Here is a 21558-nt window from a genome sequence, read left to right as displayed (position 1 = left end):
TCTATTTCATTTTTTGCAATTTTTTTTCAAATGAAGCAAAAACGAGTAAATCTATAAATTTTTTTATACTTTTGCATAATGCAAAGATATATTATGGTGAATAATTTTATGATAATTTTGCTTTTTTAGAGAAAGCAAATTGCTCAAAAAATTGACAAAATAGTTTTTTTGTCTGTTAATTCTTATTAAAAAACGTATACATTATTAATCGACCTGTCAAAACACATGATGACAGTCGTTTACAATACGAAGTAATGTACGATGGAAAAAGATACACAACTAAATGCGAGTATCGATCTCATATCTTTTTTAAGAGAAGAAATATATTGTACATACATACCTACAAATATGAAATTATGATCTCAGATTTATAACATTTATCAAATAAGACGATTCCTAAGTAATTGAATATAGTAAAAGAATGGCATCGCTGTTAAGATTTATGGTTAATCCCACTGAACTACAGAATGCAATTAAAATTAAACACGAGATGGCTGAATCATCAAGACTCCAACATTTTATCGCGGCTCGTAAGATTCAAGTTAGTCATAATCCCGCAGAACGTGATATATATATATTAATAGATATACATTTGTACAATACATTTTTATATCGAACATATATGATTAAACTACCAGGCTTGGTTCCGCGGTGTCATTACCCGCAATCATCTTCGTAAACTTCACGAAAACGCGACGATTCTACAACGTCATTGGCGCGGTTATCAAGCCAGAATGTTTGTTAATCAGTATTTAGTTGAACGTGTTCACCAGATGTGGCAACAGTATTACAATGACATGGCAACGAGAATCCAAGCCGTTTGGAGAGGCTATTGGTCTAGAAAAACACGGATAAACTTTTTACAGTTGCAACGATGGTTAAGGAACGTTTATACGAAGAACAGTGAAACTTTAGAGAATATGAAGAAGTATGTTCTTGCATATACCATATCGTGCGCAATGTTAGCAACAATATTTTTGTAGATTTAGACAAGGAGAACTCGAGCATGTGGAAAGTGTGACTGAACAAGAAGCGATGCTCTGGATTTTATTTATTTTGTTCAAGGTGAACAATAAACTGTTAACATTGGATCTTTGCAATTGCACGTGTACATCTCATCTTTTGTTATATAATTTAATGCTTAAACATTGCTTATACGTTATGTTCCTAAAGCTGCATCATCTGTTGAGAACAAAGTGTCGTCCCGGTGTCATTACAAGAATTGACAAAACTCGATTCATATTCATTGAAGAAATGTTAAAGTGTCTCGAATATGATCAATATATTTCGAAAGCAGGAGCTGTTTGTAGAGACTATCAAATTAATCGTAAACCTTCTTTAATCTTTCACGGCACTTATTTTGAGAAATGCGAGAATGAGATTCGCGAGTTTGAGAAAAGTTTACTTGCTGATAACGTAACCGTTTTCAGAAGTACGTTTAATTAATAAATTAAATCAAATAATTTTTATTACAAAAAGATCTCACTTTATAAATCAAGCATACCCTATTGTCTTACAATTTTATGAAAATATCTTTTTTTCCATATGCTTTGTAGATCAGCATTTGAAACAGGAAAGTAGAACTATGATAAAAAGTAAAGATTCAGGCCATCGACAAAAGAATAAATATCTTGAAAGGTGTTTTCATCCAAATCTTACATACATGCAACCGAACAGATTATATGAAGCTATTAACAAAATGGATTGTCAATTGAATCAACTTTGCTTAAAGTGTCCAATACATAAAATACAATCTTAACTTAGAATTTTATATTCAGACAAGTAAGAAAAGTTTAAGTTTAAATAAAAATATTTATTGTGCAAAATTTTAATTTTGATTTTAACTAAAATTTAAATATGGATAATTTATCGTTCTTTAATTTATAATCTACTTAATCACACGTCGTATATATGAAATTAAAAAAATTGTTAAAGACATCATTGACAACGTACAACTTTATTATTATTCACATGTAATTAAAATTTAGTAAACACCTATTTATCAAAAAATAGATAAATATTAAATAAGGAAGCTAATAATATAACAAGATTGAAAGTTTTTGACTTGGAAACAGTTTTCCCCAAACGTTATATTATTTCGCACTTGAATTGAAGAAAAATCTCTTTGTTACGTAATAAAACGATACCTTTAACTTTTATTCCACAGGTTTATTCCAACTCTTGTAAGCTCTGATAATAAAACAATCTATGCTTTCTCTAAATGTCTTAATGATGGCTCCATCTTCTGTTCTTGTTCGGAGATCGTCCCGCTTCTCTGTCACTAATGACATCGTTCGGACGGTAAGACCTCGAAATGCATGTAGATTGTTCAGCCTTTCGTTTATTCTGCAAAGCGGGTCCTTGACAGTTATCCTGAGTCAAGGCGTATGTGGCGGCAAATTCTTCCGGCTTTGTTAAAATACAATTCTTGGGACTGATGAAATCGTTGTTGGATCGCGTGTCGTAGTTGCCGCAAAGACCGCGTACAGCATTGTAATATTTGTAGCTTGACTAACAACAAAAACGTTTTATTAAATTCAGTGTACTCTATGTGCGATTATACTATATGCAAGCTATTTTAAGCTAGCATATTTTCTTTTTTTCCCTACTTACCTGTAATAGGATATTTTCATTAAAACGTTGAAGATTGATACCATACATTATTGCGAAAACGTCGATCGTTTGACCGCTTTGAGAGATTTCGAAGTTCTGATCTCGGTAGACTTTCTCCGGGGGATTAAGCGGGAAAACCTTTAAGCCGTTAAGTATAACTTCGAAATGATCACCCGATTTCTGCACATAAACTTCCTGATCACCAAAGAGCATCCAAATTTGTTTGCTGCCGTCTTCTATTTCTCGGACCATTATTATTGCTCTCATATCGGATGGAATATTTAAACTTTTTCCGGGATTATACGGATCCCGTTTTGGATAAGTAGTCATCATCACGTGCCAACATTTTCCTAATTTCAAAGGATATACCTCGCCGTCAAAAGTAACAACGCGAGTTTTGTCGAGAATGCACGCAGCTGCAAAAAATTTCCCATATTTATTATGTTATTATATATTATATAAAAAATAATTTATTTAGTATTCGAAATTTTATCCAATATTATGATCATCAGTGGTAACCGAGAAAATATTAAAAGAACGAATATGATTGCGACTATAAAATAATACGGAATTCTCAGTTATTCATAAATCAAACATTGCCTTGTCTTCATAACGGCGAAAATGCTATTAAAGTGCATTAAATTCTATTTTATTTAATTATTATTTATTTATTTACTAACAAATAATATTCAAATAGAATTTCCAAACGAAATTCTGAAACTTACATCCACTTACGTCTCCATCGAGAGATTTTTTTAGTGAGATATTAGAATCGTTTCCGACAACGTCTGACAGAGAGAACTTTACGTCTATTTCTGAAGTGCTCAAAGAAATCTTCGCATCATTGTTATCGGGCGGCATTTTTATCTCCATATGGATAGTGTTCTTGTTAGCGAGTCTTGTATCTGTATGTTTTGTTGGCCTCTGTGGATTTTGTTTGGAAAGAGACATTTTGATCATAAGGATAACTTGGTTGGCAATCCCATAGAAATAATCCGAGTCCGTCTCCATTGATATCGTTAGAAGATCTTTATGATTAATTAATTTGCTGGCTGCCAGACAAGTTGGTACCCATATGTTGTCTTGTTTTATGTCTTGCAGACACTTCTTGACTACTTCAGATTTCTTGAACATCTCTTTGACTTCATCAGTGCGAGACCAATTTCCTATGATTCTAATCATCTGTCCGTTCGTACAGCTTCCAAGGCGCAAATCAGCTTCCAATTCATAAGGCGGTACCCCCTCGATTATTTGTTCAAAGATTACAGGAAGGCTTTTTGTTATGTATTTATAGAAATGCTTCATATATATATCAGCGCAAACCTCCATCAAGACTTTTCCGTTGTCTGACGATTGGACATTCGAATAGGAACGGATATAAGTCTGTTCGCCTATAGGATTGTATGCGGAAGCAAGGGTGAAAACATAAATAGCCTGCCCAACAGAAACACTGATGTCGAAAACGTGAACATAAGCAAAAGTTATATTTTTTCCAATTTCCATCAGAAATTGTTTTCTTCTTGTCTCGCTCTGTGGTCGGTGGTCAATTGTTGCAGGAATTGTTGCTTCTGCACTGTCGTTTACTGTTACAAAATCACTAGTTATGTTTACTTCAGCTGGTGAAAGATGAACGATTGCATTGATTCTTCTGTAATGAGCGCCGGGATATTTCAATAGATTACAAATCACGCCTAAAGCTTCAAATCCCGTTTTCTTCGACGTGTTACTGTCAATATGATCACTTCTTGCTGAAATCACAGCCTCACCCATCGAGAATTCTATTCCATGTGGTTCCTTTGTATGCACTATACGTGTGTCATTACTAAAAAGCAATGAGGAAAAGTAATTAGTTAAAAAGTTAGGGATTAAGTAATAGAGTTAAAAAATTAATAACTTATAATTTAACTTAGTTATTTTTATATTAGTTAATTTTGTTAATTAATCTTTAAAAACATTAAGATTTTTTAAATCAAAATTTATTTATTTCTAAAAAGTACCAATATATTTTTCTATAAAATCTCAAACATTAAACAATAGACTTTTGTACTCAATTATCGTTATGATTTAGTTACTATGAATAAAAAGAAACAAAGATTTTACTAGCGACTGCGTTGATTTAAAAGATAACGTGGGCGACAAAAATTTTGAAACGATACTTTTATTATATTAAAACTTTATAATTATCTGACATGAATTTTTTATCATTATATTTATTTTTATATTATTGTTATTAATAATTATTAAAGAAAAATTTACATTTTTTTAAGAAATTATATTTCAATATTTCATACAAATTTAATTTAAATCAATTATTAAATTTATAGCGTATACTATATTGCAATTTTTTGTAATAGCAATATTTTTTTGTAATTGTTGAAAGTCAAATAATAATAAAAAATTATAATTAATTATAATTATTTTAATTAAAATAAATAATAATTTGAAAATAATTTTATTTTAATTTTTGATAATTTAATTAAGTTTTCTTATATAACTTTTAAAGGAACTAAATTAATTTTAACTTAATTTAATTTAAAAAGAAAGACTAACTTACTGAGCTTCAATGCCAACAGATTTAAAGTTCAGAATGTCGTCTCTTGAGATATAGGGAACAACACTTACATGAGTCGCCATATTCTTAGTACCATATCGATAATATTCGTGTGGTTGTATTTTTATAGAACGTATCTTATTATCTTTGCATGAAACACTTAAACCAGCTGGTACGAAGAATTGCACATTGACATCGATTCCTGCGATGTAGTGCCTGTGTTCGAAGGGCGTTACAAAACCAACTCTACTTTGAATTTTTTCATTCGACATTACATGGCCCGCCACTGTTTCCTGAAATTGTGCAGTTTTTGACTCTACAGCTTTGTGAGAGCCCCCATTACTAATTCTCATTAATCTTGGTACTGTTAAAGTATAGATAAACGGCAGACCACTTTCAGTAGGAAATGCCAGCGTCATGTCGTAGTAATTTAAGTAATTTGTATTATTGGATTTGTATCTCTGTGTTGGTAGCTTTGATAATGACGTGACATACGTTATCACCACTGGAATAGTAATAATAGCAATAATAATAATAACAACAATGACAGTAATAAAAATAATTATTTAAATTATTGAAATCAATCCTTAAAATAAATTTTAGAATACATACTATTGGTGATCTCTTCAATCGTATGATTGTCGATGGGATAGAATTGTGAACCAAATAAAGAGTCCACGAAGAAGTTTCCTTCAAGCTGTATCGGATCTTCGGCCTCAATGCCAAGCTTTTCAATAGTCTGTTCAATAAACAATTTCTTCGGGGCTTTACTTTGGTTTCTGAACAACATATCTATCAAATCTATGATGCTCGACATTTCATATGATATTCTTGCTGTGGGTAGATTGAAGCCACCGTAAGATTGTAGCAAATCAAGATATGCACTTTTAGGTATATTAGAGACTTTGCTAACAATCATCTGAACGATGGCTATTTGAACCAAATTTAGAGAGGGGGTACTACTCTCCTCAAACATGCCTTGAGAGTAATTGTCAATGTCAATCTGAGGATTTAATAGCTCCTTAGCGATACGCGCCTTGTTGGCGAGATCTTGCAATTCCGGTTGCTTCAAGTTAGCGAGAGCCTCTATGTTGGTCTTGACGACGGAATTCACATTACGATCTTGATCTTGATTAGTGAACCTCGCCATTCGCTGCAACATGGCCAAGGGTGGATTGGTCCTCATTATAACATAGACAGCTGCGCAACGTAATTCGTAGGCCTCCACTGTATTCATATAGATTTTGAAAGCAACGGATCTTGCTATTCTCGGGAAGTTTTCGCTCAATTTGATTAACGAGACGACCATCATTGTACGTTGGAATTTCGATGTCGGTATTGCGCCTTCTAGATACGGTTCAAAGACGGACAGTATTTTTGCATTACCGAAATTACCCAATGCCATAATGTATGTTTGAATTCGTCGACTGTCGCCATCCTCGATAGCTTCTTTCAATTGATTGGCCATATACGGAATGTAAGTTTCAACAAACGCATTGTCATGTCTAGAGATCATACGGCCAAAACTGTAGACCGGATAGTATGTAGATGACTTGTTGCTTTGTGTATAACGTACCAATTCGGCGAATGCCAAAGGTGCGGATATGTTCAAAAATTTCTGTTTCGTTACTTGTTCATCGGTTATCAGTTCCTACACAGAGATCGAATATTAAAATTAATCTTTACGTAATTTGTAACTATCAGTATAAGTGCTTGAATAATAATAGACTTGAAGAATTAAAAATTTGTTTTAATGAATACTTACAAAGAATGCTCTGACATATTCCGTCGTAGGTATACGCGCAACTTTGGGAATTTTCGAAATAATATTTGCTGCTTGTGTGCCTTTGAGCTTTCCATTCTTTATCCAATTTTTAATGCTGATGAGAGCGGGTCCAGTTCCTGCATTCGCGACAGCGTTACAAAAGACGTCCCACGCGGTTTTGTCATATAATTTCTGATCATCTTTATTAATAAGTTTGTTGCGCTCGTCCTGGCGGAACAATTCTGGCAGCTTGTTCTCTACCTCAGCGATCTGTTTAACATTCATGGTGCGGATCAATTTAATCAGATTTATAGATGGCTCTAAGATCTCGATGGACGGTTGGTTTAAAACATTAACGGGAAAATACTCAATGTCCCCAGTTATTTGGCCGATCAGGCGGGCCGCTACTGAAGCGTAATTTTCCTCCGATTTTTGAATACTCTTGCCTTTGTATCCAATAAAATAGGGCAAAAACGGACTCTCCGGGGCTTCGTCTAATGTTGGTCTAGGTTGCAAGTAATCGCGCTCCTCGCTGTTACTCGAGCTGCTTCCATCGTCGCTACTGCTTTCCTCGCTAGAACTGTTAGAGCTTTTGGGGGCTCGACTTAACAAGGAACTTAGTTGCTTACTGAGATTTGAACGACGCTGGTTAGAGAATGGATTGTTGTAAGTGTACACTAAGTTTCTGGTTGTCACGATATTTTTGGACGCTGGCAAGGGATTGGAAATTTGACCTATTCTGTCCAAAGTTAGGTTCACACTACTGTAGACAGCGCCAGAGTATGTATCATTAATTTTAGATTTGACAATTATCTCACTCATCGTGTAGGATGTTTGAATAGTAAAACGTTTCACTTGACCCGAGATGCTAATCGAACTTGTAGATGATCTCTGTAACAAATATACTATCGTAAAAATAAATTTTACTTTCTCAACATTGTGTGTATTTTTATATTTGAAGATTCGAATTCAGAGCTAAATCACTTTTTTTACAAATTGCCCTTACAATTAGTGATCAAGTTTTATGAGCTAGAATATTATGACAACTCTTAATAGACAGAATCAAACTTACTGAAAGAAGTCCATTACTACATCCCAGTCTCCAATTCATTTTACCAGTGATACCAGAATGATAAGCCATACGTTGTTCGCACTTGATGTAATTCTTCGTTTTTGTAATAGAGAAATGATGACCATCCTTTCGAAGATTTGGAAAGGGTATTGAGCTATCATTTCCGGGCGTTGGCCGAATACGATAAAGAACCTCGCATTTGCCGCCGACAGAGTCCTCCATGACTTTAAACGAACCGAAGGGTTGATTATCGTCCGGCATCCGATTGTCCTCACTCGTTATTGCATTCTCTCCCTGTAAGTCAATCTGCAGTTGACTCACGATACTTTTTATTAAATTCACCTCCCAAGTAGGCACATCCTGATCAACCAATACATCCTGAATCACTCCACGCTTGAGTTTGATCTCGAAGGACTTTCCCGACATGGAAAGCTCGTCAAATTTAACGTCAGTGATTTCATGAGCCCAACCTTCCGGCAATACTTTGAGCACAGGAGCATATTGTGTCTTAGACACCGCAGCGTGTAGCGTGTCCGATGATTTGACCTGAATGGTGAGATTAGCCTTTATCACAATCCCAGAAAACTGTTGAGCTAGCTTATTTAAGGCTGTCAATGTTCGGCTTTCTATAAGATAGTGATATTCGTTTCCAGTTTCCCAGGCATAATTGTGATCGGCTATGGCCACTCCAACTAAAATGAAAGAAAGCGATGTTATTTTTTTATAATTGTGTTTTATTAAAACATGTACGAAGCAGAGATAAAAATACACATACAGAATTTGATTATATTACTATTTCTTTAAATACTATTTCGACAAAAATTTATTTTTATTTTTTTATACACACATTATCTTAATTTCATCATGCCTATTTTGTATATATTAATACATTATTAATTTTAGCAATAAAAAGTTGGTGTGATTATTATAGAGAAAATAAATTTTCATAATTTATAATTAAGATAAATGATAATATTAAAAAAGAAAAATAATATGTTTAATGGATGTTTTAAATTTCACAATAATTATTTTATCACGCAATAAGAGAATCTTTTATTATTATTTTATTTCTATTTTATTACTAAACGATGATGAGAAATGACTTTTGTATAATTTTCGTTTTGAAATTGATGTTGTGTATACATAATATTGACATGTACTTACTGATTAAGAGAAAAGTCAGATACAACCACATGATGTTACGCGAATTGTGCTAAATACGAAGTGAGAGTTCTGTCTCTTTAATCGGACTTATATACACTCGGTGTGTCATGTTAGCTTGACACGCAACGCGATGTTCATTGATTTAGATTTCAACTTGAACTACATGTTCTCCGACATGTTCTATCGCATATGAAAAATTAGTTTAACCTTGTACACACTAGAATTGCACTTGGTACATCCGTAGTACAATCGAGTGTGATTGGAATAATTCGCCATGATAGCAGTACTTCGAAAATTGGAGAGAAGATCTTGATACACATATTAAACTTTTAAATAGAACAATAACTTCGCCGAAAATATGATTTATTTTGCCAATTACTTAATTAATGTCTGCATTTATGAATAAATACTACGTACATCCTATTAGATCTAATTAAAATTTACCATGATTATCATCGTGTAATTAAGAATTAATCAAGAGACACTGTTGATACTACCCAAGTAGCAAGATGACGTAATTTGTCGTTATTTTGACGTCAAAATAACGTCTTTGACGACATTTGCTACCTGGGTAGTTAGTACAAATAAATACTAAACTACGTATAATTTTACAAGAGATTCGTGATAAAAATTAAAAAGGAGTACTAATCCGTATTATAAATTATATTGTTAATTTCAAGACATAAGTAAATGTTCATATGTATTATTGATTTCTCATGTAAATCTTTTGTGTTTCAATATGGAAATTGTAATTTTTTTTTACAATGTTGTACATCCGTTATTTAGATAAGCAGTAATAAGATAGTGAATAGTCCAATAAAAAGTTTAATAATTTTTTGTAAATATTGAATGCTTTTATCATATTTGAAGAACATTTGCATAATATCGTTGTTATTTTACATGATTTTTAAATAATTTTATAGTGTCATCTAGCTACATTTTATCAACTTTTAAAATAATAAGAAAATGAGAAATTTTCTCTCTCTCTCTCTCTCTCTCTTTCTCCCGCTTCCATTACTCATATTAAGAACGAGATCTTATTAATAGAATATTTTAGTAAAAACGGTTACATGAGTAATGGAGTGATATAAATCTACCAATAAAATGGAACTTTAACTATATTATTCTTAAATTATCACTTAATTTCTTAAATTTCCTATTACAACATACAAAGAAAATTTATGTACATACTTATATACAATATATGTACATATACGTTAAAGAAGTCCATTTTCTCTTTTACCACTATTCGTGTATTCGTAGCTATATTCCGTTTATCCTATTCACGACTTCCGTTTGTAGAATTGACAATGAGTGTTGTACAGTATTGTCATGGCGTGTTGGATATAACAAGAAATGGACACGAAGACGGCAACAAACTCATTAAGTAATAACCATGTAGCCATAGTGCAAAACATTTTGATAGTCGGAATAATAAACAGCTGAGACAAAGGAAAGATATGATAATAAAATCTCTGTTTGTAATACAGCCTTTGTCTCAGTTTTATCTCAGTTTACAAACAGTGTTCTGTTCGAGAAATTGAAATAAAAATTTAATGTCCACCGTTCTAACGAAATTACTGGTATAAAATATATTTTAATTCAATCTAGTATGATACACATGGGTCAAATTGTTCAAGGAAAAAATTTACATGCATCTAATCGTGTGACTTTTGAATGTTTAAGATGAAAACTTTTATACAAGAAATCTTTAGAAAGTGCTTAACAAATTTGCAATAATCAAATTTTTCATCTGTTTTTGGCTTTAATGGAAAGAGTAAGTAATTATTGCTTGATGTGTGAGACCCAAGCGTGACAAAAAGTAGCAAAAAGTTAAATTTTAAGTGCAGTAAAAAGATGAGGTTTACGAAGCTTTACAAGTTTTTTTGTAAAATATTTTAAGTTCAAAGGTGTAGTGAATCCAAAATGTGATAAAAATCGTTTTTTATTATGCTCCAGTATAAAATATTTTATATTACACCATCATGTTATAATTTTGTATATTATAATACTATAGTACAATTTATATTATAAAAATGTATTGATAAATTAAATTAGAACTTTACAATAGAATAATGTACTCTGTAAAACTGTAAGCTTTAATGTTCATAATTATTTTTTTTAACGGTCTAACATAATTATTTTCATATCTATATTCAGTAAAATCATTTCTTTCATGCACTAACATTCAACTTTATAAAATTTCATATTAAATTAAAATTAATCATGCAGACTTATTCGCTTAATTGTAACATCTTTGCATTATCTTTTTATATTTTAACATTTCAATTTATAGATAGCAATTGAGGCAGTTTTACACTTTAATAATTTTTCATAAAATTTCATGGGAACCGTAACATTTGTGTATCAATTACATTTAATGATGTTTAGATAAAATAAAAATTATTATATGTCTTACACATTCTGAGCTTGAATTGCAGGATATATTGTAATAACTTTTTGTAAGAAAAAGATATTTTTGACTTCTATTTCATAGGCTTTCATAGAAACTCTGATAATCAAATAATCCGATTATTATGTATTTTGAACGTATCGGTTATCTTAATGATAGCCCCATCCTCGGTTCTTGGTCGAAGATCGTCCCGCTTCTCTGTCACTGATGACATCGCTCGGACGATACGATCTCGACATACACGTGGATTGCTCGGCTTTTCGTTTGTTTTCCGGAGCAGGTCCTTGGCAACTTTCTTGGGTCATAGCGTAGGTAGCGGCAAATTCTTCAGCCTTCGTCAAGATGCAGTTCTCAGGAATAATAAAATCATTGTTGGGCTGCGTGTCGTAGTTGCCGCACAGACCGCGTACGGCATTGAGATAGTTATCGGATATCTAACAACAGAAACATTTAATTAAATTTGTGTGTGAACTTAATGTATTCCACAGTTAAAACATACGTAGTTTATTTTATATTACGCATAACTTACTTTCCTTCTTTACTTACCATTAGTAGAATATGTTCTCCATCATACTCGACAGTAATTTCATACGTCGGCGAAAAGACTGTGATTGTTTCATTCGATCCATAGATTTCAAAGTCCTTTTCTTGATGGCTCTTATGATCCGAGAAGTTAGCCGTTTCGCCATCAACAGAAGCTTCAAGACAATCACCCGATTTCTGCAGGTGAACTTCTTGATCACCCAAGATCATTTTGATCTGTTTGCTGCCGTCGTCCATTTCTTGAGCCATTACAATTGCTCTCATATCAGATGGTATACTTAAAGTTTTTTCGAAATTATTGGGGTCCCGCTGTGGATAAATGGTCATCATCACGTGCCAACATTTCCCTAATTTCAATGGATAAACCTTCCCGTCAAAAGTAACAGCATGAGTTTTGTCGAGAACGCACACAGCTGCAAACAATTTTTACGTTTATTCTAATGTTATATATACTATATAAATAATAATTTATATAATATTTTTTACAACAGCATTTTATTTAATCTTATGATCGACAATAATAATTGAGAAAACATTAAAAGGTCGAATATGATTATGATTATAAAATAATGCTTAGTTATCCATGAACGTTATCTTGTTTTCAATAGCATTTCGGTGGATGTGATTATTAAACACTATTTTTTACAAAATTTTGTTACTTACATTCATCATCCAACTGTTCTTTGAAAGTGTCTTTCATTGAGACATTAGAATCGTTCCCAATAATGTCTTTTAGAGAGAACGAAACGTCCGCTTGTGAAGTGCGCAAGGAGATCTTCGCGTCATCGTTATCGGGCAGCATTTTTATCTCCATGTCGATAGTATTCTTGCTAGAGCTTCTCAAGTTCATTGTCTCTACATAATTTTCGGAAATCAATGACTGGATCCAAAGAATACCTCTGTTAGCACTCGCATATAATATATCTGAGGTTGTATCTATCGACATCATCAGAAGATCTTTTTGATTGATTAACTTGTTAGCTTTCTGACAAGCTGGCAGCAAAATATTGCCTTGTTTCATGTCTTGTCGACACTTCTTAACTATTTCCGATTTCATTGCCATGTCCTTAACATCATCAGTGCGAGTCCAATTTCCCTCGAGTTTGATCATTTCTTCATTAAAATTATTTCCTAATCGAATCTCAGCTTTAAATTCATCATTCGGTATCTGCTCGAGCGCTTTCTCAGGATTTAGACTAATGCTCTTTGATTTCACGTATCCAATTGCGCCCAATTCGGCGTAAATTTTTGGGTCATCTACTGATTGGACATTCCAATAGAAAAGAGCCTGTGACTTATGATCTATTTGGCTATACGAGTAAGCGAGGGTGAAAACTTGTACATCAAATCCTTGATCAATACTCATGTCAAAAACATGGCCATAAGCAGAATTCATATTTTTGCCGACTTCCTTTAGAAATTGTTTTTTTCTTTCCTCGCTATCAGGCTCTTTGTTAACTATTGTAGGAATTGTTGCTTCAGAACTGTCACTGTCCAGCTTCGCAAAATCATAACTTGCTCTTATTCTAACTTCTCCAAAATACATAAGCCCGTCGAATCTCCTGTAATAGGCACCTCGACTATTACAAAATAGATTAACAGTCTCTTTAATAGCTTCCATTCCCTGTTTCTCCGACGCTTTGCTGTCAATAAGATCACTTTTTGCCACAAACATCCAATTACTTATGTAAAAGTGTATTTCATGCGGTTCTTTCGTGTGCACCAGGAGCGTATCATTACTGAAAAGCATACGTAAAAAGTAGCTATTTAAAAAGTTAAAAGTAAGTAGCAAAGTTAAAAATTTATTAAGTTATTAATTAAATTAAACCTTAACTCACAATCAGTTATTTTTAAATTAATTAATTTTTAATTTAAAATAATAAAATGTTTTGTGTTGCAATTATTTTTAATACTTATAATTTAAAATAAAGCAATTATAAAAATTATAATATTATATATTATTTTAACTAAATAAAAGGTTTTTTGTTTTTATTTAAATTTTATTTTAATTTGAGTCAATTTAAGCTGATTTAACTTTTAATGAAATTTTTAATTACGTAAATTTTAACTAAATTAATTTATGTATAAGCATATTAACTTAACTTACTTATAAAAAAAATTACTTACTCTTGTTTGCTGAAATCATGTTCCAAGTCCAGAATGTTGTTTCTTGCGGTATAAGGAACAACGCTGAAATGAACTGTCGAGTGTCCAGTGCCATATCGAATATATTTGCTTGGTTGTAATGTTAGCTTAAATTTCTTGTTTTCTTCCGTTGTATTTACACTAATACTTAAGCCAAGCGGTGTAACGAGTCGTGTGTTGGTATCGATACCAGCAACATAGTGCCTGTGCTCGAAAGGCGTTACGAAACCTATTCTACTTTGAACTTTTTCATGTACCATTATATAACCCGCCGCTGTCAGTTCCTTAAAATGCTCAGTTTTTGATCCTTTGTGACCTCCACCAATGTTAATTCTCAATAATTTTGGTACCGTTAAAGTGTAGATAAACGGCAGACCGCTTTCAGTCGGGAATGCCACCGTCATGTCGTAATAGTGTAGATAATTAATATTTTCAGATGTAAAATTTTTCGACGATCTCTGCCATGACGATATTATACATTTAAACGCTATAATAGAATAATAATAATTATTTACATTATCGAAATCAACGACCCTTGAAAGAAATTTTAAAATACTTACCATTGATAGTCTCTTCAATCGTATTATTGTCAAAGGGTGAGAATTGTGAACCATATAAGGTATTTACGAAGATGTTTCCTTCAAACTGTACCGGATCTTCGCCCTTAATGCCAAGCTTCTCAATAGTCTCTTCAATAATTAATTTCTTCTGGGTTTCATTTTCGATCATCCACGGCATCTCGTACCACATATCTAACAATGCTCTGAAGCTCGATATTTCATATGACATTCTTGACGGGGGTAGATTGAAACCGCCATAAGATTGATATATATTAAGATATGAACTTTTAGGTACAGTTGTGTCTTGGCTACCAATGATCTGAAGAATGGTTATTTCAGCCATATTTAAAGAGGGTATAATCTTCTTGAAAAGAAAGCCTTGAGAGTAACTTTCAGTGTCAATGTGAGGATTTAACAGTTCTCTAGCGATGCGAGCTTTGGCAGCAAGATCTTGAAACTCCGGTTGCTCCAAATTAGCTAGAGCATCTATATTGGTCTTGATAACAGAATTTACGTGTCGATCCTGATCCTGATTAGTGAATCTCGCCATTCGCTGCAACATGACCAGGGGCGGATTGGTCTTCATTACGACATAGACAGCTGCACAACGTAATTCGTAGGCCTCCATTATATTCATGTAGATCTTAAAGGCAACGGATCTGGCGAGTCTCGGGAAGTTTTCGCTTAGTCTATTTAACGAGACGACCATCATTAAACGTTGGAACGTCGACGCCGGTAACGTGCCTTCCAGATACGGTTCAAAGACGGAGAGTACTTTCGGATGACCGAAATTACCCAAGGCCATAATGTATGTTTGAATTCGACGACTGTCACCGTCTTTAATGGCTTCTGTCAATTGATTGGCCATATATGGAATGTAAGTTTCAAGAAGGGCATTGTCTTGTTTAGAGACCATGTGGCCGAAACTGTGAACTGGATAATGGATGGACCTGTTGCTTTGAGTGTAACGGACCAGTTCTGCGAATGCCAAAGGTGCAGATGTATTCAAAAATCTCTGTTTCGTCACTTGTTCATCGGTAATCAGTTCCTACACAGAGATCAAATATGAAAATTAATCTTTACGAACAATTCATAACGGCTGGTACAAATATATATTTGAACAATGACAAATTTGAAAGATTTAGAATCTTGTGATTTTTATTGAATACTTACAAAGAACTTGTTGACATATTCCGATGTAGGTGTGAGAGCAGTTTTAGGAATTTTCGAAATAATCATTGCCGCTTGTATATCCTTCAATTGCCCATTCTTTATCATATTTTTTATGCTGATGAGAGCGGGCCCAGTTCCGGCACTCACAACAGCATTAAAAAAGATATCCCACGTAGTTTTATCATATGATTTCTTATATTCAGTAGGTAATTTATTGCCTTGTAGATGATAGATTGGATCAGACAGTTTATTCTCTAATTCGGCAATCTGTTCAACATTCATGGTGCGGATTAATCTAATCAAAATTATGCATGGCTCTATGTATTCTGTGGACGGTGAAAAGTTAAAAGCATTAACGGGGGAAGTTTCAAGATTCCATGCTATCTGAGCGATAAAACGAGCCGCTACTGAAGTGATATCCTCGGATTTCTGGATGCTCTCGCCTTTGTATCCGATGAAGTAGGGCAATAACGGACTCTCTGGAGCCTCGTTTAATGTTGGTTTTGATTGCAAGTATTCACGCTCCTCGCCAGAGTTACTTAAAAAGTTGCTCCTATCATCGTCGCTGCGATTTTCCTCGTTAGAATTTTCGGATGATCGAGCCTCCATGGAATTTAGACTGACACTCGGCTGACGCAGTTTACGTTGATTAGAAAACGGATTGTTGTAAATGTATACTAAGTTTCCGGTTGACACGAGATTGTTGGATGCTGACATGGGGTTGGAGATTTGATTCATTCTGTCCAAAGTTAGTTTCACACTATCGTAGACAGCGCTAGAGTAGGTATCGTGAAGTTTAGATCTGACGAATATCTCACTCGTTGTCAAGGATGATTGAATTGTAAAATGTTTCACATTCCCCGAAATGATAATGGAACTTGTAGACGATCTCTGTAATATGTAATCGTAAAAATGAGTTTTTCTCAGTATCTTGACATTTTTATTTGAATTACAAAATGTATAGAAATGTAACAACATTTGATCGAAGAAAACATCACTAATTCTCTTTCTTTGCATTGCTGCCAGTTATGTAAGATTTTATGAAATATTAAATATTATGACAGCTCTTATCAGTTAACATTTAACTTACCGAAAGAACTCCGTCGTTAGATCCCAGTTTCCAATTCATTTTATCGGTGATGCCAGAATGGTAAGCCATTTGTTGCTCGCATTTGTTGTAATTCTTCGTTTTCGTAACAAAGAAATTAAGACCATCCTTGCGCAGATTTGGAAAAGGTATTGAGTCAAAATTTTCGGGCACTGGTGTAATACTATAAAGAACCTCACATTTGCCACCGACGGAATCCTCCATGGCTTTATATACACCGAAAGGCTGACTGTCATCTGGTATTTGATTGTCACTACTCGCTATTACATTCTCGCCCTGTAGATCAACCTGCAGTTGACTCACGATACTTTTTATTAAATTCACTTCCCAAGTAAGCACGTCCTGATCAATTAACACATCCCGAATCACTCCATGCTTCAGTTTGATCTCAAAGGATTTCCCTGACATGGAAAGCTCGTCAAACTTAAGATCGGCGATCTCATCGTTCCAATTTTCCAACGTTTTATGCACGGGAGCATATTGTGTTTTTGAAACCACAGCTTGCAACGTATCCGGTGATTTTACCTGAATGGTAAGACCACCTTTTATCACAATCCCAGAAAACTGTTGAGATAGCTTGTCTAAGACTGTCAATGTCCGACTTTCTATAAGATAGTGATATTCGTTTCCCGTTTCCCACGCATGATCGGCTGCGTACGCTCCAACTAAGGAAAAAAACAGTTATTATTTTTTCTAAGTGTATTTTTATAAATAAAATTTTTATAGTGCACATGTGTCAAGGAAATGTATAGAATTTTATTATGCTACTTGTTTAAAGATAAATATTTTTATGAAAATTCTTGTCTTTGTACACATATTTTTATGTTAATATAATCATTTGAAGTTTATTAAATTTTATATAAATTAATAGAAAGGAAAGAGCGGTCATAAAATATGTATAGGATGGTGAGGTATAGTTTGCATTGAATTTGCATTGAAACGAACGACAATGGTTAAAATTACTTTATGGTGATTGTTAGAAATGTTTGGCTAACAAACTTGTACGCAGAAGAATTATGTCGCGTTGATATCTATTAAGTTATTTTAAGAAAATAAATATGATATTTCATGACCCTCTTGTATATAATTAATTTTATTCATGAAAAATTTTTCCATAAAATTATTATGGAAAAAGTAAATCTCGTTAATTTTTAATTTCATTAATTATAGCAATAAAAGAATAATTTTCAAATTTTGCAATAATTACTTTTCCATGCAATAAACAGATCTTTTACATACGCACTAAAAGACGATAACTGATGTTATCATATATTTTTATAGAAATTAATGTTTTTAATAATATTGACGTCTACTTACTGATTAAGAGAAAAGCCAGATACCACATGATGTTACACGAATAACGCTGAGTACAAAATGAGAAATTCCACATGTTGATCAGGTTTATATACGCTCAATGTGTTATGTCAGCTTGACCCGTGATGCTTGTTGATTTAAATTCTAATAGCATATTCGATTTGCTTACTCGACCCGACTCTGAGTCAATGGTCTGTTCCTTTTAGCTCCATTTTTTGCACAATTTGTCTCTTCTTTTGTAGCTAAAAAGAATAGACCACTGACTCGGAGCCGGGTCGAGTTAACAAATCGAATACGCTATAACTTGAGCTCAAAACTTGTTTCCAACCATGTTGTGACACATAGTAAATTATTTTAACCTTGTACACACTAGAACTTGTTACATCTGCTAATTCTGAGAATAATTAAGCATCATTATCACATACTTAGAAATTCAAAAACGTGACCAATTATAGTACATTATACTTTCAAATAGAAAAATGACTGTGTAATCAAGAAAATTAATGTTAATTAGAAGATACAGTATTATAAAGTCCTAAATTTGATTTGTTATGAAATTTTATGTAAGATTTGTTGTAAAAATTAAAAAGAATTAATTTACATTACAAATTATACTGTTAATTTTAAAATGACGTTGTTTATACTATCAATTTCTTATATAAGTCTTATACCGTAACATTTATATGAAAATTATATTATATCGTAATATTTATATGGAAATTGTATTATTTTGCTGAAATGTTTTCATCTGTACCATATTCCTGTTATCGATAAATAATGATATAACGTGTAAGTTCATAGGTCACTGATAATTTTTTGCATAATAGAACGCATGTATGTGTAGTAAGTATATATGGAATGTATGTTTGTATGTATAAAACATCTTTATCATATTTGAAGAGTATTTGCGTAGTAATCGTTTTACAATTTGATAATAAATATTGAAGCTTAGTATGTTATTAAAGAAAAATTTTGTCTCCCTACATGTCAACTTTTCAAAAAAAGAATATCCATTATTTTTATTTAGAACATGATTTTGTTACAAAAAAAAATATATTTTGTTAGGTATTACATACATTACGGAATTATATAAAACTACTTTAATAAAATAAACCTGTATCTGTTGTTCTGAAATTGTCATTTCTTCTTAAATTTTCTATTACGATAAAAAAAGAAAAATTCACTACAAATTTCTGCAGTTTATTATAACATTATTATTTATCAACAAGGTTTATTTTCCTCTCTACAACTAATTTAATTCAAAGATACATACCATTTGTCCTATATACAGCTTTTTCGTAATCTAGTTAATTGACACACAACCAATAATACTTCTACGATCTCCACGGAATGGTAGATAAGAGAAAGAGAACAAACTTAAAGTTGGCTACGAACTCATCGAGTCAGAGTAAATTGTAGTTTTTATCACAGCAAAGAATATGAAAGATATGAATATTTGTACTTTGAGCACAGTTTATTTTAGGATGTATATTACAAACGTGCATGTAAACTGTATGTCGTACGGAGCAAGCAACTCCATGGTAGAAAACAACCAAGACAAGTAACTTTATAACTGCGGATGCTGCGATACTGAACTGTGATACTGTTAGCAGCGACTGGTTTTGCTACGGGATTACTAGGTCTTATATTCTGGATTTTCTAGTACACTTGGGAATTTTTATGATCGTGTAGCCAGAGTGGAAAGCATCCTGAAAGCCTAGATAATAAACTGCTGAGACAAAGAGAAAAAGCATAACAATCGAAAATTCTTTGTTACACAAGTTTTATCTTTTACTTTTATCTTAGTTTACGAATGACAGATGGACATGTAATGTCTCAAAAAAAATCCAAAATTTTAAAACTCGTATATTGTCCTGAGAATTAAACTTCCGAAGTTTAAAAAGTTTGACAATATCTTGAAAAGTCAATCTCGAAATATAAAAAATAGCATAAATATTCGTAAACATTGTATTAAAGCAAACATATCGAGATGGTACCGTATCTCGAAATGCAAAAGAGAGAGAATAAACAAAATATTCAGAATTATATATATGTATATAACAATAAACAATTTTAAAATTATTTATATTTATAATAATAATAATTAAAATTCTAAACATACATGTGTCATGATTACCTGCAGACATATCTAGTGTTCCTTGCACTTTTGATAAAAAATTATTTGGTGTTACGTAATGATGATAGTGCAGAAGTAATGCACTTGTCAGTCACAAAAATATCATCTGTATCGATTTCGATATACATTCGACTATCATCATTATGCTTAAATTATTTACTTATAATTTTGAAATGTCTGTATTTAAAAAAAATATTTTGATATGAAATCAAATACAAAAAAAATACCAAAGAACATTTTTCTCTGAGTATCCATGAATTTGGTGGATATTCATATGTTCTCGATAAAAAATACATTATAGAAAATAATCAACCATGTATTGTACGTATAATACATATTTTGCTTTACTTTAATATTGCGTTATTCTAACTTCAGAAGAAATGTAAAATGTGTAAAATGTGTAATTTATTTTTTAATCATTAAATATAAATATTTAATATAAAGAGAACAAGAAAGGAAATGGTGAACATTAAAATATAATAAATTTCAACAAACAAAGACACGATTATTTAACTGATAATCATGCAGACATAAAGTTATTCAAAGAGACATTAAAACAGAACGTTCAGAATGATTAAAAAAAAATGTAAGAGATATATAATTGTTGTGTATTTAGTTTAATAAAAAGTGATTTTAGTACGAACGGGAATTATCACGCAGATTCGGAGAAAAGTTTACAGATACGCCTGTTTGCTTGCGCTTCTCGTGATCGACTATACATACCGATTTTCCGTCCTCGCGCCCTGCTCTTGTATCATACTCCGAATCGCTCCAATAACCGCTTGACACGCACCATCTCGCGGATTACTCTAATTGGAGATTAGCGCGCACACTCGTGATTCACGTGCTCTTACATTTATTGCTCTTTTATTCGAACATAACATCTTTATCTATATATAAAAATAATATATGATAGTATGGGCAAAGAGTAAAGGCATAGCGTAAAAATTCTAAGATTTTGAAATTATGACATCTTAAATTTTAAGATTTCGACTTTCAG

General features: G+C 32.5%; 2 protein-coding genes across 2 annotated transcripts; one reads left to right on the top strand and one right to left on the bottom strand.

The window, feature by feature from the left end:
- Positions 1-135: 135 nt before the first annotated feature.
- Positions 136-1566, top strand: LOC113002637 (spermatogenesis-associated protein 17). The gene is made up of 3 exons (XM_026131792.2): positions 136-541; positions 639-928; positions 984-1566. Exons 1-3 carry the CDS (start codon positions 422-424, stop codon positions 1444-1446), a joined length of 873 nt encoding a protein of 290 aa, XP_025987577.2. The 5' UTR covers positions 136-421; the 3' UTR covers positions 1447-1566.
- Positions 1567-1941: 375 nt separating this feature from the next.
- LOC105205865 (Vitellogenin-1) lies at positions 1942-21273 on the bottom strand. The gene is made up of 17 exons (XM_039449250.1): positions 21203-21273; positions 18425-18565; positions 17090-17772; positions 16000-16890; positions 14827-15874; positions 14249-14753; positions 12785-13860; positions 12125-12534; positions 11731-12012; positions 9166-9214; positions 8002-8693; positions 6930-7820; positions 5777-6815; positions 5168-5669; positions 3339-4435; positions 2614-3029; positions 1942-2511 (listed from the first exon to the last, which is right to left on the bottom strand). The coding sequence occupies exons 2-17, from the start codon at positions 18495-18497 to the stop codon at positions 2227-2229; spliced, it is 9939 nt and encodes a 3312-aa protein (XP_039305184.1). The 5' UTR covers positions 18498-18565; positions 21203-21273; the 3' UTR covers positions 1942-2226.
- Between the last annotated feature and the right edge of the window lie 285 nt (positions 21274-21558).

This window comes from Solenopsis invicta, chromosome 5 (assembly GCF_016802725.1).
Source record: "Solenopsis invicta isolate M01_SB chromosome 5, UNIL_Sinv_3.0, whole genome shotgun sequence".
NCBI lineage: Eukaryota > Metazoa > Arthropoda > Insecta > Hymenoptera > Formicidae > Solenopsis > Solenopsis invicta.
This window is presented reverse-complemented; position numbering and strand designations above follow the sequence as displayed.

What these genes read in the sequence shown, in the direction of transcription:
- LOC113002637 (XM_026131792.2), top strand. Translation starts at nt 422, where the DNA reads ATGGCATCGCTGTTAAGATTTATGGTTAATCCCACTGAACTACAGAAT. An exon ending in TCGCGGCTCGTAAGATTCAA is followed by an intron (nt 542 to 638) that starts GTTAGTCATAAT and finishes TTAAACTACCAG; the next exon opens with GCTTGGTTCCGCGGTGTCAT. An exon ending in ACTTTAGAGAATATGAAGAA is followed by an intron (nt 929 to 983) that starts GTATGTTCTTGC and finishes ATATTTTTGTAG; the next exon opens with ATTTAGACAAGGAGAACTCG.
- LOC105205865 (XM_039449250.1), bottom strand. Translation starts at nt 18,497, where the DNA reads ATGTGGAATTTCTCATTTTGTACTCAGCGTTATTCGTGTAACATCATG. An exon ending in ACCGAGGATGGGGCTATCAT is followed by an intron (nt 9,215 to 11,730) that starts TAAGATAACCGA and finishes CTTCGTATTTAG; the next exon opens with CACAATTCGCGTAACATCAT. An exon ending in TCTGTTGGCATTGAAGCTCA is followed by an intron (nt 4,436 to 5,167) that starts GTAAGTTAGTCT and finishes ATTGCTTTTTAG; the next exon opens with TAATGACACACGTATAGTGC.